We start from the raw sequence: 16,051 nt of genomic DNA, 5'->3' as shown, positions 1-16,051 counted from the left end.
CTGCAAGGCCTCTGATTGGCTCTCATTTCCAGCTCTGCACCAATTGCTATGTTTTGGCCCACAGCCTGGCGGTGATGTGTGGCACCAGGGGTGACAGCTCTGCCACCTGCTGGGGGGAGGAAGGGGGCTGGAGCAGATGCAGGAAGGGCCCTGAGGCAGAGGCTGGGGGGGGGGGGGTTCGAGGTCAGGAGAGGAGCGTGTGGAGGGCAGACACTACTGGAGCAGTGGCTGCGGGAATCAGTTGGGTGCGGGCTGTGAGCGGAGCGGGGCTCCCTGGCCTGGATGGGGTTGGGCTGCTTACACCTGTCCTGTAAATGCTGTGTGAGGCTATACAACTCACCTTGTCTCTGTTGAGCCCCTCAGCCTGCTACACGGTAGCCGTGCCTGCTTCCCAGGGCACAGGCCCAGCTTCTGTTGCACCCCTGCCTAAGGCAGGAAGGGCACAGAAAGACAGATGGCCCCTGGTCTCTGGGCCAGGGGGAGCCATGGCTGGAGGTGAGGAGGGCACACTTGGGCCTGATCTGCGTCCCCTAGGCAGGGCCTGTGTGAAGCTGGCCGGGGAGCGGATAGGAAGGATGGGATGAGGAGGACAAAGGCAGTTAACTAAGGGCAGCTCGTGAGGGCAGCATCTCCAGCGCTTAGGGATCTCCGGTGACATGCTTCTCCGGAGCAGACCCACAGCGCAGGCCCTGGCCGCTCCAGGGCTCCACGACCCAGGGCCACAGAGCCTGTTGCAGCCCAGTTCTCTGGACCCAAGAGACTGACCTGCTCAGGAGGGAGGGGCACAAGGCACAGCCCGTGCCCACCTACCACCACAGGCCCGAGGAGCGGACGCCGCTGACCACAGAGCTGCCTGGCACCCAGGTGCCAGTGCTCTCCTGGCCGTCCTCAGCCCCCGTTCCTGCCGCTCCAGGTATCCTGGGGCCGGGGTGCCCCCACCCTGTGCAGAACTCGAGCTCCAGGCTCAGGGGTGGAAGGAAGGGCTGCCGCTCGCAGGCTCAGGTAGAAGGGGCGGGGCAGAGAAGCCCCTAGCTCTGCGGCTGTGCCGGGCTACCATGGGGCGTCAAGTCTGGAGGACCCAGTCCTGCGAGGCTCTGGCTCCACCAGCCTGGGGAGGGGCCTGACGGGGGGAAGGGGGGGTAAGGGCGCTGCCTGCGGGCCTATCCCCTCCCACTGGCCAGGGCCTCTGGAGGCTCAGGACGTGTCTGGATCTAGCTTTCAGCCTTGGAGGGCAGTTACGGCTGAGCAGGTGCTGTGGTGGCTCCCGGTGGCACCTAAAGGGAGTAGACAGATGAGGGCTGGGCACCCTGCCAGCCCTGGCCCAGAGGTCTATCTGGGGACTTGGAGGACAACCCGTGGGCAGAGCGGGCTCAACCCTGTCCCTGCACCGCATGGCTGACGTGAAGCGCAGGGGCTCGCAGTGATGTTGCCGATACTGAGCTCAGGTCTGGGAGCCAGACCTGCACACGCGTCTGGCAGGAGGCAGCAGCTCACCCTGCACCAAGCCCCTGCTTCCAGAGGCTGCTCAGGCCCCTCGGGCCGCGCCGGGCCGTGCTGAGCCAGCAGGCCTTGCTCCAGAGCTCCCGCAGCTCTGAGCAAATGAGGACCCAAGGCCAGAGGATGACGGCTGGAGGACGGGGCTGGGGCAGGGCCTCTCTCACCCCCAAGGCCCAGAGGTGACAAGCCCTATCGGGACACCAGTGACTCACACCTGTAATCCTACTTAGGAGGCTAAGCTCTGGGGATCATGGTTCAAAGCCAGCACAGGCAGGAGAGCACACGAGACTTTCATCTCTAATTAACCACCAAAAAGCCAGAAGTGTAGGTGTGGCCCAAGTGGTAGAATGCTAGCCAGTAGCACAAAGGTAAAGGGACAAGAAGGAACAGGAAGCACCCAGGACTGAGTTTAAGCCCCAGGCCTGGCACACAAAGAAGAAGAAACAGGGATTCTTAATCAGATTTATTTTCTTCTAATAAGACAGTTTAGCATTTCAAAGTTTCGCATTCTACAGTCTTACAAACTTTAGTTATTAGCATCAGAAACACAAAAACATCGCAAGACCTCAAAACAAATAAATACCAAATAAAACCACACACAATATACAGTAAACAAAAGTATGGAACATAATAATGCTTCAGGAATCAGATATGTTGCTAACTCCTAGTAACAACAATTATTGCTGAGCAATAACTCACACCATCCTTGTTTTCTTAGAAGAGCAGAGGAACGCAGGACTCGAGTCACTGGTCACGATCACTTGGACTGTCAAGATGGGTCCTCACAGCGAGCCGTTACTACAGACGGCAATTTGTAAAACAGGCAGATTAAAAATACACAGTCAAATGAGAGATTGGCCTTCTTTGGTCTTCGTGTTTTTGGGTAATAGAACTGAACGTAAGAGGTGTACCGTCAGAGAACAGAATGCAATTCTAGAAACGTGCCACAGTCTACGTGACTTCCACACTTCCTTCATCACAGAGGTTCTAGGTGTTTCTTATGGAAATCCTTCGAAATAAGGCCGGCTCTGGGGTTTCCAATTAAGCTGTTTAGTTTGCTCGTGAAGGTTGCCTCACTTGTCTGAGGGGACTAAGGTATAAAACCACACGCCGCTCCTACAGGAGTGGCGCAGGGACTCCGAACCCTTTCTCACGCTGAGCTCACAAGACAGACTCCAGATGCGGGGCGAGGGGAAGGGGCTGCGCCCCCCCCCACAACTGACCTCCCTGCGGGTCACACTCTGCCCACCTGCCTGGCGTCCAAGGCACGCTCCAACAAGCGGTGACACCTCAGGGCGCCATGGTGGTCTGCCAGGCAGCGCCATGACCGGACGCCCGGCCCGCCCGCAACCCCGACCTCACCGACACCCCTCATGGACACGGGTTACTCTGGGAAGAAAACAAAACTATGATTTGCACACGGAAGACAGAACCATGGTCTTGGGCCGAGAAGTGGGTGTGGGTTCAGGCCTCCCTCACACGCAGAGGCCCGGGCCTCGCAGCCTCCAAGTGAAAATCTGGACTGAAAGTAAAGAAAAAAAGCAGCATCTGGAGCTCTGTGGGGCGCTCCCGCGTGCGCGGCTGCCCGGCAGAGGCTTCCCCGTGGCACCAGAGTCTGCCGCTGACGGCCTTGTGCCACCTGTGGCCGTGGCGGAGGCCTGAGCCGGGACGGGATCCGCACTGCTGCTGAAGCCTGCCCTAGCACCCGATCCTTTCCTGGGTGCGACCCGCCCGCTGCTGGGGCCATGCGCTGACCGTCGGCGCTGCCAGCGTCAAGGGAAGGAGTGTTGGTAATGACAAGCCGGGATGGCGGGCATCTGGCGATGGCATGGCGCCACAGGGAAGCCGGTGCAGCAGGAATGTCGGAGGGCAGGGGGTGTGCAGGCCCTGGTGACCCCCAGCAGGTCGGAGCCCCGCCTCCCCGGTGCCACAGGCCCACGAGGAAACCGGGACGGGCAGAGAAGGGAGAGGCGGGACGCCACCGCCGAGCCAGGGCCCCTTTTTGGCTGGCTTGGGAGCACAGGGCCATGGTGCTGTCCAGGCAGAGTGCTCTGGAGGAAAGGGACCAAGACCAAGATGGGAGCCTCTCCCCATCCTCTGCTGGTCTGCACGGGGCACGTGTCAGTGTGCCCAGGCTTAGTCCGGGCTCCTGGGAGCTGCGGGGCGGGGGTGGGGGAAGGGCTGCCCGCCTTCCACTCAGACTCACTGCATCGCTCTGCCCCCACCCCCCCACTCCCCCCCAAAGCCACCTCCGGCCGGCTCTGTCTGGTCTCTAAGAGCCAAAGGACGCCCAGCCACGGCCCCCAACACCTCTACCGCACCCCTGAGCACCTGGCCTTGCTGGGAAGGCCTTCACTCTCAGCCTCTCGTGCCAGGGGCGGGGCCTCTGGGCCCGCAGAAACAGCAAGCTGAGTCCATTTCCCTCAGAGCCAAAGACTTAGTCTCTTCAAAAGGTGGACAGTCGTGTCCCTGTACATAAAAGCCAACACCCAGACACACACGAGGACCGGCGCTTTGCTCTCTGGAGCCGAGGCCCTGCGCAGGCAGAGGGCGCCCTGCCGCCGCCGGACCTGCTGCCAGGAGCCAGCCGCACGGGCATCCAAGCCCCAGAACGGCCCAGGCTGCAAGCACCAAAGGGGCACTGAGGAATGTGGGGGCGAGCGGCACAAGCACACGGCAGGGCGTGTCCAGCACCTCCCGGAACGGTGTTCTAGCAGGGCCGTGACACGCGCGAGCGCGCGGGGCAGACGCACGGCTCCCCACTGCTGCACTGTTACCAGGTCACGCGGAAGATGGCTGCAAAGAGCGCACCCTCATCTCGAGACAGCGTACCCCAGCTTTCCTATGGGCGTTGGGGCAGGGTGGGGGGGAGGGGAGCACACCACATCCCCCAGGAGACCCCTCGGCAAAGTCCCAGGAGAGGGGAGGTACAGCACACCCAGGCCACACCCCACTGGGGTCTGCTGCTCCCCCACACCTCCCGCCACGTGTCTCTGGGGACTGGATGACTTGTTGAATGAACAGGCCAAGGGCATGCCGCTGCCGGCCCAGGCTGCAGAGCCCGGGGTGTGGGCTTTCGGGGGCCTCCATCCGCCCCAGGGGCGGGGCCAGGGCCAGCCAGGAGCCAGGGCTGCCGGTGCTGGGCAGTGGACTCGGCAGCTTCCGCTCGAGTCCCCTTGTTCTGAGCCAGGGCGCGGATCTAGCCCTCAGCCATCCCAGGAGAGCGCGCGCGGACAAGCAGGGCTGCGGAGCAGGGTTTCAACATGGAGGGGGCATGGAGGGGCGGATGGAAGCGCGGGATGAGTGTGCGAGGAGGGCACTTCCAGCAGGCACTGGGGCAAAGGCACACCCAGGACAGAGGCAGCACCAGAGACAAGATGGGCCGCCGGGCACCAACCCAGCAGTCCCCGCGCGACCACGGGCGAGCCCAGAGGCAGGCAGTCGGGAGCACGCGGCCCAGCTGGCCAATCGTGGGCGCGCCTTTTGGGCAAGTGCACAGATGTGGAGTTCGCACACATTGGTTTTGCCTAAGAAGCACCCGTCACGCGTAGCACCCGTCAGTGTAAGAGCACCATGGTGTGTGGTGCATAGCGAAAGGGGCACAGGGGCAGGGCTCCAGGCTTCCAGTCACAGGCGGACATCCGAGAGGTGGTGACAGGGAGGTGACAACGCCGCCTGGCGCAGGCGTGGGCTGCGCCGTCCGCCTGGCACCGCTCCCGACCGGGTGGCGAGGGCTGTGCAGCAGCCAGCCCAGGCATGACTCCAGAGCCGCGGTCCCCCGGAGTGCTCGGGGGTTCTGCTTTGGGCTGGGCGGGCTCCCAGGGCCTGGGTGGGGACGCGGAGAGGCGCGGCTTCTCACACCAGCCTCCTTGGGAGTGGGCCGAGAGTTTGGAATCTGATAATTAAGCAGTGAAGACTCGAGAAGCCATGGATGGAGCTTGGCTTCCCCCGGAAGGTATGGAGTTGCTGAGGGCCCTCGTGGACACAAAGATCTAGCCGTGGAGAGAGAGTCTGCGGAAGCTATCACTTTTGACAATCACGCTGAACACAAACCCACCAGGGGCAAAAAGCAGCATGTCACAACTAAGGCACATGTACCGTACGCCACCATCTCTAAGCTAAGCCGTCGCTTTCAGGGATCACTGAGCAAACGCAGCAGCACGACAGAACGAAGCAACACCAGCCGGGCCCCTGCAGCACAGCCCCCGCCCCCACCCGGCACTGGACGCGGGAGGCCTGTGCGGTCAGCAACAGAGCTCGTCTAAACGTGGGGCAGAATTTTAAAAACCTACAGGATTTTGTTTAGAACTCCAAAGTTCAACTAACGCCCTATTTTAGGGTGAAAACAATTATAAGTCTGAAAATGATGCACAGCATCCATGAGCAATGTTCCTTTCATAATAATTTTGAAGTAGTGTCATTAACTACGACAGATATTGAAGGTTTACATTTCTAACGAGAAATAACAACAGGTTGAATATTCTCTTTCCTATCACAAGTGATAACCAGTGTTTGATAGTTTACATTTTCTTCCAAGAAATATCAGTCCTTCAACGTTTTCAAATAAAATGTTTGCAGTAACAATTATCTGTAGAACTTTAAATTAAAAAATGATTTCTGAATTTAGAGACTTAAAAAAAACAAAGACCTGGGTGTACGTCAGGGTCTTCTGACAAGCAAATTATTAAAATGGAGACCAGATGAGGCCTGAAAAATAGACAATATACTCTATTTGAAACAAGATTGCACTCTGAATCTTAGAATGAATATATCAGAACTGTGTTATTATTTTGTAAAATCTCCTTTTACTTGACATGCTGACGGGCCCAGCCACCCCCATGTGTATTTTCTTTGTTTGATGTTCAAGTTTAAGGAAGAAAAATCACATTTCTTTTGTTTAGCATATATGTTTTCCACCTTAATTAACTAGATCTTTAGAAATGAAAATGGAACTTCTCTGACAGCAATATTTATCTTGCTGAAGGTAAGTAATTCTTCAGAGTGGAGTGTGGCTGAGTCTATTAGAAACATATCGGGGTCTGTTTTCACGTGTGGCGCCTCCCGCTGGCCGGACATCCTCCTCCTGCCACTTCCTCCTTTCTACAAGATCCTTTCCTGAGCGCGAGGACCTCAGTGAAGACAGACCGGTTCAAGCCCCCAGAGGAGTTACCTTCTGCGAAATCCGCCTCCGGCTACTGTCAGGGGTCAGGCAGGTCCGAAGTATCCACTATGACTTTAATAAAAATTGTATCATCTTTAATATACGTCCCGTTTTCTAGAACAGTTTGGGCCACAAAGACGGGGCAGCCGGAGGCGATGTTCATCTCTCCGGTGGGCTTCTTGAAGCTGCTGCTGTTGGGGTCGGGTTTGAACGCATCACCCAGGTGACGCCGGGAGGAGCCCTGATCCATCAACATGAGCGTCACTTTCTGCTTAAATGGCCACGGTAGCAAAGCATCATATTCTCCACGCATGATGACAAAGAAGAGTGACAGATGTGTCCCTTTCCCCATCCCATCCCCGTTCAGGTAGACCCGGGCACACATCTTATAGCCAAAGTAGCCAGTGTAGAAGGGCTGGCTGTAGAGAGACAGGGTCTTCCCCATGACGGCCTCCTGCTTCCGGCGCTTATAATCCCGGATCTTCCAGATCAGCACGCCGTTGTAGCTGGCGGTCTCCAGCACCTGGAACCGAAGGTCCATGTCGGCCAGGCGGATGTCATGAACACTCAGCATCTGGTCATGCCTGCTCAGCTGGGACTCCAGCAAGCCTGCCGCAGGCGAGGACAGACGCGGTGATGAGACTCGCGAACAGCACAGGGTTAGGAAAGCAAATGGCACCACCCAGCCCCTCCACAGCCATCCCCAGGCCACCAAGGCGGCTGACATGGCAGAAGCCCGAGCTGTGCTGTGGCAGGTGGCTGTTCCCAGACATGGACACTGATCTCCCTCCCCCAGGTAGCAGCAGTGCACGAACGGCCAGACCACGCCTGCTGAGGTGGCTCGCTCCGGGTGGACGGCCAGGGCCTACATTTTCCTGCTCTGCAGCCCCAATGCCCGCAGGGCCGGCAGGCAGGCTGAGTGTAAGCTGTCACCTTCTCTATTCCAACCCCTCATCTCAGGTCCGCTGACTCCAACCCCACAGCACCACAATTCTCCCATTCCCTCAACCATTATTCCTTCCCATGGGAACAATTGCAGCACCCATCTGGGCCCAGAGCCACGGGACTCATCTGCTGACGAGGGCAGGAAGCGGCTCATCCTTTGCCGCTCCTGCCATGTCCGCCCTGGCTCCGGACTAGCTGGCCCTGACCTACGGCTCCCCCTGTGGCCACAACCTCTCCCTCTTGGCCATGCTGGGCAGCATACGGAGGAAGCAGTTTAAGGGCAAGCCCCTGTCTCCACGGAGGACCCAGAGCCCGCGCCTGCGCACGCGTGCACCATTTACCTGTGTTTCGCGCCGCCTGCCCCGCACTTTTGTCCACACTCTCCAGCTCGGTCACACGGTTCTGGAGAGACTCCACACTGCTCTTCATGCTGTCTGCTTCCTCCCAGTTCTGACGGAAGGGTCGGATCTCCTTGTCGAGCTCTTTCAGTTTCTCCGCTTGGCTGTCTATTACTCGCTTCCAGACCAAAGGTGTTAAAAGGCAAGCACCAGTCAGGTTTCTCAGAAAACACTGTGCTGCTACCCACTACGCACAGGCCAGCGAGGAGGGGCGCAGTAGGCCCCGCACACTGGAAGAGGCCTCTGGGAGCTGGGTGGGGCAGGGAGCACTCTGCACGGGGCACACACGTGCTGGACACTGTTGGCTCTAGAATCCTAGCTACTCAGGAGGCTGAGCTTGAGGTTCGAAGCCAGCCCTGGCAGAAAAATCCCTGTGAGACTCGTCTCCAATTAACCACTCAAAAACTGGTAGTGCAGCCATGGCTCAAGTGGTAGAGCAAAGAAAGATCAGAGATAGTACCCAGGTCCTACGTTCAAGCCCCAGGGCCAGAACAAAAATTAACTAAAATGAAACTCTGACTTTGTCTTCTCTGTGTCCCTCTCCATGGAGCAGACTTCTGATTCTCCTCCGCTTCCTCATGAGTCCGAGAATACTCAACAATACTTTCCCTGTTTTTACTTCTCTGCCTCCATTGCCCTGTCACTCACTCCCATTTCCCTTCATTTGTTCAACTGCAAGAAGTCTTCAAAACCACATGCTATGAAGTGATGAAACTGGATTAAAAACCAGTGTAGATGAAAACTGATGGGAGGAGGGAGAAGAGGGCCTGGGAAGGTGGCTCAGTGGTAGAGCACTTGCCTCACATGCATGAGGTCCTGGGTTCGATTCCTCAGTACCACATAAGCAGAAAAAGCCGGAAGTGGTGCTGTGGCTCAAGTGGTAGAGCGCTAGCTTTGAGCTGAAGAGCTGAGGGACAGCGCCCAGGCTGAGTTCAGGCTCCACAACCAACCAAAAAAAAAAAAACCCATGGGAAATCTCAGGTTTTAGACAAGGGCTTCTCTACATCATTTTCCTAATTTTGACATAAATGGCGATGTTACACATGACCAGTGTACTACATATGTACTCTGTGGTGGACTATGTTTTGCTAGTACCGGGGAGTATGAACTCAGGGCCTCACTCTGGCTTAGCTAGCATTCTAGCTTTCAAGCCACACCTCTAGCCCAGCTTTGCCTTTTGCTGGCTAACTTGGAGATAGAATCATGTGGACTTTTCTTTCCAAGCTGGCCTCAAAGTATGATCTGGATCTCAGCTTTCTTTGTAACTAGGATTACAGATGTGAGCTACCAATTTGTGAACATTTTTATAGGTGATTTTCCAACAGTTAATTTTCTATTCTAATGAATAGACCCCCAGACCCCAAGTATGGGGGGAAAAAATCCCTACACAATTCTGAAGACTATGACTAATCTCCAGTATGAAAATGGGAGGGTGGGGGGGTAATGGGTGGAGGGGGGGGAGGAAGGGATGGGAAGGGGAAACAAAGGAGGAGGCAACAAAGCTTGATAAGAAATGCACTCATTATCTTGCCCATGTAATTGTAACCCCTCTGTACGGTATTTTCACAATAAAAAAGAAAAAAGAAAATGGGAGGAAAAGCATTCTCAATGATGCTACACCCACATTATTAGAAATACTTAGAGCTGGTGCTGGTAGCTCACACCTGTAATTCCAGCTACTGACGAGGCCGAGATCTGAGGATCATGGTTCAAAGCCAGCCTGGGTAGGAAAATCCCTCAGACTCTTTTTTTTCTTTTTTTTTGCCGGTCGTGGGCCTGAATCTGGGCCTGGGCGCTGTCCCTCAGCTCTTCAGCTCAAGGCTAGCGCTATACCACTGAGCCACAGCGCCACTTCCAGCTTTATCTGTTTATGTGGTGCTAAGGAATCAAACCCAGGGCCTCATGCATGCAAGGCAAGCGCTCTACCACTGAGCCACCTTCCCAGCCCCCCTCAGACTCTTATCTGCAATTAACTACCAGAAAAACTGGAAGTGGTGCTGTGGCTCAAAGTGGTAGAGCACAATTTAGGGAAATGCACTGTTAAGTGTAGGCACTGAAACCCCCTTAGTGACACAATGGGTGTGACCCCCGGAATTTCTTCAGCACCCACACACAGAGCAAGTCCAGTGCAGGTCTAAGGGCAACAGTGATGCCAACAAAATCTTCATAAGGCCCATCTTTAAAATCACCCTAGTTCAGAATGGCAAAGGTTTATTTGTTATTTGGGGATGCCTCTGAATTACCACGGTGAAGTAAAGCTGGGTAAGCGTGTGTGACACTCAGAATGAAGCCGCTGGCTTCATTTCACATTGGGAAGTCAAGCTTTGCGTGCAAAGATTCATGAACAACATATCTATCTTAAGTAGTAATAAAAGTTTTTTTTTCCAGTAGTGGGGATGGAACATGGGTTTTTGCACATGCAGGCATGTACACCCCGGCCAAAAGAAAAACACTTTTCTTGTCAGTGGTGAGGCTTGAACTCAGGGCCTGGGCCGGGGCTCTATCCCTGAGCTCTTCAGATCAAGGCATGCACTCTACCACTTTAAGCCAAATGCCCTTTCTGGTTTTCTGGTGGCTAATCAGAAAATCTCACAGATTTTCCTGCCTGGGCTGGCTTTGAACCATGGCCCTCAGATCTCAGCCTCCTGAGTAGCTAGGATTACAGGCATGAGCCACCAGTGCCTGGCCAAAACAAAATTTAAAACATAAGTTGTTTTGTTTTGTTTTTGGGGTCCAGTAATGGGGCTTGAACTCTGGGCCTAGGCGCTGTCCCTAAGCTCTTCAGCTCAAGGCTAGTGCTCTATCACTTGAGCCACAGCACCACTTCTGGCTTTTTTCTTTTTGCTTATGTGGTGCTGAGGAATTGAAGCCAGGGCCTCAAGCATGCAAGGCAAGCGCTCTACCACTGAGCCACCTTCCCAGCCCTAAAACACAAGTTTGAAACCTCACTTCGCCACAGTAGGTAAGAAGTACGGAAGGGTGGGGAGGGGCTGCTTTCGGGGCCGGCCCCTCGCTCACTCAGCTTGTCCCCAAATCTTCCCATAAGCAAGAGAGCAAAGGAACACTGGGCCTGGCCTCTAGGCCTGTCCAAGCCAGTTCTCAGCTTACAGAGTGCTGAGGGAGATCTGAGGGAGACATAGATAGCTCCACTGCCCTTTGACCCTTCTAGTCTTAGCTGCTTACCTGTAAATGAAGTATTTTGGATTCATTATTTCGCAACATTTCCTTTTGTCTCTCGATTTCAATTTCAAAGCTACATATTTGATTGTGCAAACTTTGTATGCTCTTGTTTTTTTCTACACTTTCATTCTGCAACAAGGAAACCTGAAAAACAAATTCTTCAATTAACTTAGCAAAAAGTACTTCTGACATTGGTTAAACAGTATGACAAGTGACCATAACTTCACAGGACAAATCTTCTCTGGCAAGGACTCCCTGTCACCCATCCTGACAGCAAATCCTGGAGAGCACAAGGCCTGCTGGCATGGGCTCCCGGATTGTCCTCATCAGTTAGCGCAGCATGAGCAGCCGCTGACCAAGTGCATGAGAGGGGAGCTCGCTAAGTATCTGCTGGCAGAAGAACATATCTCTCGCCAGAACAGCTTACAAATCGCCATCAGGAAACAACAAAAAAATACTTCACTGCTTGCAGAAACACTGTGTGTGTAGCTGGAAACAGGGTTCACAAAACCATACTTACACTAATAGCTTAGAATGGATCCTGATATTTTATATTTATTTGGTTAACTTTAAAAAAGTGACAGCCCTTGGGGCTGGGAAGGTGGCTCAGTGGTAGAGTGCTTGTCTTGCAAGCATGAGGCCCTGGGTTCAATTCCTCAGCACCACATAAGCAAAAAGAAAAAAGCCGGAAGTGGCACTGTGGCTCAAGTGGTAGAACGCTAGCCTTGAGCTGAAGAGCTGAGGGACAGAGCCCAGGCCCAGAGTTCAGGCCCCACGACCAGACCCCCCCTGCCCCTCCAAAAAAGTGACAGCCCTGAAGGGCATTATATCAAGTGAAGCAGACCAGACACAGAAAGAAATTCCTCACAATTTCATTGACATGTGCAGTCTAGAAGATTGTCAGAAGCAGACAAGGGCAGTTGGAGTGTGGATGTATAGGTCAAAGATACAAAGTCTCATTAGACAAAGGAATGTGTTTTTGAGATGAGATCTACTGCACATGGTGATCATAGTTAATAATAATGTATATTCCAGAGTTGTTGGGAACAGATTTCAAATGTTTATACCATGAAAAATGAGCAAAATAATTGATGCTACTTAGCTTTTTTTTTTTTGTCGGTCGTGGGGCTTGAACTCTGGGCCTGGGCGCTGTCCCTCAGCTCTTCAGCTCAAGGTGAGCGCTCTACCACTTGAGCTACAGCACCACTTCCGGTTTTCTGGTGGTTTATTGGAGATAGGAGTCTCACGGTCTCTCCTGCCCGGGCTGGCTTTGAACCGCGATCCTCAGATCTCAGCCTCCTGAGTAGCTAGGATTACAGGCGTGAGCCACCAGCACCCGGCTTACTTAGATTTCTTTTTTTGCTACCTAGCTTTAATCATTTTACTGTGTGTGACAGTGTGTGTATGTACATGAAAACATTACACTTAACTCTTTTTTTTTTAAGGTAATAAGCACATTTATTTATTTATTTAGCCAGTCCTGGGGACTGAACTCCAGGCCTGACCTTTGTCTCTGAGCTTCTTTTGCTCAAGGCTAGCACTCTACCATTTGTGCCATAGCGCCACTTCTGGCTGTGTATGTGGTGCTGAGGAATGGGATTCATGCATGCTAGGTGAGCACTCTACCACTAAGCCACCTTCCCCACACTACACTGAACCTTTTTTAGCCAACATCTGTTACCGCAGCTCTGGCAGTAAGAAAGGAAACAGGAGGATCAGAATTCAGGTAAACTCAGACAAAAAGCAAGAGTCAATCTGAAAATTGTATATGCATTTATTATTTGTCATCCAAAACTTGCTGGTCAGTCTGCTAAATGCCACTTCATATCTACTAATGGTCACATCTGGTAGGTAGAAGAGTGCCTCAAACAAGAAGCAGAGTGACAGTAAAGTTAGGTGCTTCTGCCAACCCATTAACTTCTCAAAGGAAAGAAGGGGCTGTCATGTGGAGAGGACCATGTGAACTACCTGGCTAGTCAGAGAAAGGAACCTCAAGAGTGAGCACCTCCAAGCTCACCTCTGACCTTTGCTTTCTGGAAAGTAATTAGTTCCTGCCTAGGTACAGCGATGCACGCCTGCAATCCCAGCGACGTGGAAGCTGGAGGTACGAGGATAGTGGTCTGAAGCAGGCCTGAGTGGCAGTATGAGCCCCTGAAAAAACAAACTAAAAAGCAAAAGGACTGGGAATGTTGACCAATTAGAAGAGCGTTTGCCTAGCAAGCATGAGGCCCTCGATTCAGCCCCTCATATTGCCCAAATAATTGGCTCCAAAGACCGGTTTCTATGGGTGTTAAAAGGCCCTGAGGTGAGGAGTCCAAGGCCCATCTTTGCAAGGTCTCCACATGTGGATCTGACACTGAGGAAGAACTCTCACACTCTTCGGGTTCTGCAACCACCAGACACTGTAAGCACCACGAGTCCTGCCCCCTCTAACTCGCTTCTGCCTGGGCTCTGAAGCCACCATGGCTAAAGACCCGTGCAGCCAGCAGCCGCCAAGAATGACCGTCTGAAACCCCCTCACAGAACCAGCTGTGAGCTGGGCGTGGCCGTGTACATTTGTTGTGTAACGGATGGCAGTGTGCAGAGGATCACAGGTCAACCCAGGGAAAGAGCAAGAGTTATCTCAAAAATAGCGCATAAAGGGCTCAAGGCATGGCTCCAGTAGTAGAGTATCTGCCTGACAAATGCAAAGTCCTGAGTTCAAACCTCACTACTGCCCAAAACAAAACAAAAATAAGATGTGGTAAGAAATGATCCCTGAAGCCATCAATTTAAAAACAAATAACTAAAGACCAGTAGCTATGGCTTATCCCTATAATTCTAGCACTCAGAAGTCTGAGATCTGAGGATCACAATTCAAAGCCAGCCCAGGCAGGATAGAGTGTGAGACTCTTATCTCCAGTAAACTACACATAAAAGCAGAAGTGGAGCTGTGGCTCAAGTAGTAGAGTGTGGGCCTTGAGCAAAAAGATCCATGGATAGCACCCAGGCCCTGAGTTCAAGGCCTAGGACTAGTGCATGCACACATACACACACACAAAAATCAGTTTTCCTTCCTAAAATGTAAGAACTCCAAGTGATGAAGCCTGAGGTTGTGAACTTTAGTCTAAGGAAGAGGGGAGGAGCATCGGTGGAGACACACAGCAGCTTTGCCTCTTATATTTCACTTATTCCCATCTGGGAACAAATTCCTAAAAACTGTTCTCACACTGTGCATACTAACTTGATAAAAAGTAAGTATTTCAAGCCAGGAGCTGGTGGCTCACGCCTGTCATCCTAGCTACTAAGGAGGCTGGGATCTGAGGATCATGGTTCGAAGCTAGCCCAGGCAGGAAAATCCGTGAGACTCTTATCTCCAATAAACCTCCAGAAAACCAGACGTGGTGCTGTGGGTCAAGTGGTAGAGTGCTCGCCTTGAGCTGAAGAGCTCATGGACAGCGCCCAGGCCCTGAGTTCTTTTGTCAAGACTGACAAAAAACAAACAAACCTAAGTATTTCCAAAAACATCAACTTATCTGCAACAAATCAAGTATGAGTAGAAGCAACTCCCATTAATGAGATATACCATATTAACTAAACTCTTGTTTTGTTTGTCAGTTGTGGGGCTTAAACTCTGCGCCTGGGCGCTGTCCCTCAGTTCTTCAGCTCAAGGATAGCACTCTACCACCACTTGAGTCACAGCGCCACTTCTGGTTTTCTGGTGGTTTACTGGAGATAAGAGTCCTTTGGACTTTCCTGCCCAGGCTGGCTTTGTTTTTTTTTTTTTTTTTTCTTTTTGGGGGGGGCAGTCCGGTCGTGGGGCCTGAACTATAAACTCTGGGCCTGGGCGCTGTCCCTCAGCTCTTCAGCTCAAGGCTAGCGCTCTACCACTTGAGCCACCTTCCCAGCCCCCCCCAGGCTGGCTTTGAACCGTGATCCTGGATCCCAGCTGCCTGAGCAGCTAGGATTACAGGCGTGAGCTACTGGCGCCCAGCTCTAACTAAACTCTTAATATCTTTCATTTAAGGATTCCCTAAGTTGAACATTGAATTTACATTTGCTCATCTTAAACAACCACCCTAGCTCTGAGTGCTGCAGACCGTGGCTCTATCCATCTCGTAGGCAGCTGCCTTCTGTGTGAAGTGGAGCCGGCAGGTGTGCGTGTCAACAGCACTGAGTAATCTGCACATGGCCAATGAGAATGTGGTCCCCTTCTCCCCTCACCACTCTCCACCCTTTACCTTAGCCTCTTTCAGTGAAGGCATTCTACTTTTTATTTACTTCTGATTTTACCTTAAAAAAATGAGTGTTTCTAATAATATCTACAGTTTTACATAGTTTTTCCTCAACCAACACAAATGTTCTATCTTCTATCATGATCAACAAAGGACCAGAAGATCCCAATAGAATAATTCTATCAGGAGAAATACTTTCCCAGTGTAGGAAAGTGCAGGTGTGTCGTCTGCTGGCCAGCCGTTGCCTGTGGGGGCAGAGCAGGGCAGGCACGCACCTTGGCAGCCCAAACGAGGCTCAGCTCATACAATGGGGCAAAGTGTCCATTCTGATGGGCAGCCAGAGGAAGACAGTCTTGAGCAACCGTCCCAAACAGCTCAGAGCTACACAATCTGAGTCTCACACCGTCATGACCTACTCCTGCCCCAGCAGGTGATCGTTCAGAGAGAAAATGCAGCGGGCAGGCTGCTATTAAGTCCTGCGGCTTCCAACCACGCACACTGCTCACTCTGGAAAACCTCTGGCCACAAGGCAAGTGGGAGGAGAGCACATCGCCAGGCCAGCCTGGAGGCTGACGGGTGACCGCACTGGAACTTCCAGATTGTTCCACGCACAACCACATTCCTCAGAGCCACTAAATCACCACGCAGCCAGTACA

The 16,051-nt window shown here is 53.1% G+C and overlaps 1 protein-coding gene across 2 annotated transcripts in view; it reads right to left on the bottom strand.

Annotated features, from left to right (window-relative positions):
* Window positions 1-1,945: 1,945 nt before the first annotated feature.
* The window catches only part of Traf3 (TNF receptor associated factor 3), a 120,377-nt gene continuing 106,271 nt past the window's right edge, over window positions 1,946-16,051 (bottom strand). For both annotated transcript variants that reach the window (XM_042696859.1, XM_042696860.1), the window contains 3 exons: window positions 11,185-11,325; window positions 7,945-8,119; window positions 1,946-7,267 (listed from right to left, as the gene is read on the bottom strand). In XM_042696859.1, coding sequence (XP_042552793.1) covers window positions 6,696-7,267; window positions 7,945-8,119; window positions 11,185-11,325 — 888 coding nt within the window. In that variant the 3' untranslated portion in view covers window positions 1,946-6,695. The remainder of the gene's footprint in view (window positions 7,268-7,944; window positions 8,120-11,184; window positions 11,326-16,051) is intronic.

Source organism: Dipodomys spectabilis, unplaced genomic scaffold (genome assembly GCF_019054845.1).
Source record: "Dipodomys spectabilis isolate Male_0828 unplaced genomic scaffold, ASM1905484v1 ptg000212l, whole genome shotgun sequence".
NCBI classification, from domain to species: domain Eukaryota; kingdom Metazoa; phylum Chordata; class Mammalia; order Rodentia; family Heteromyidae; genus Dipodomys; species Dipodomys spectabilis.
The sequence above is the reverse complement of the archived record's forward strand: the minus strand, read 5'-3'. Positions and strand labels throughout refer to the sequence as shown.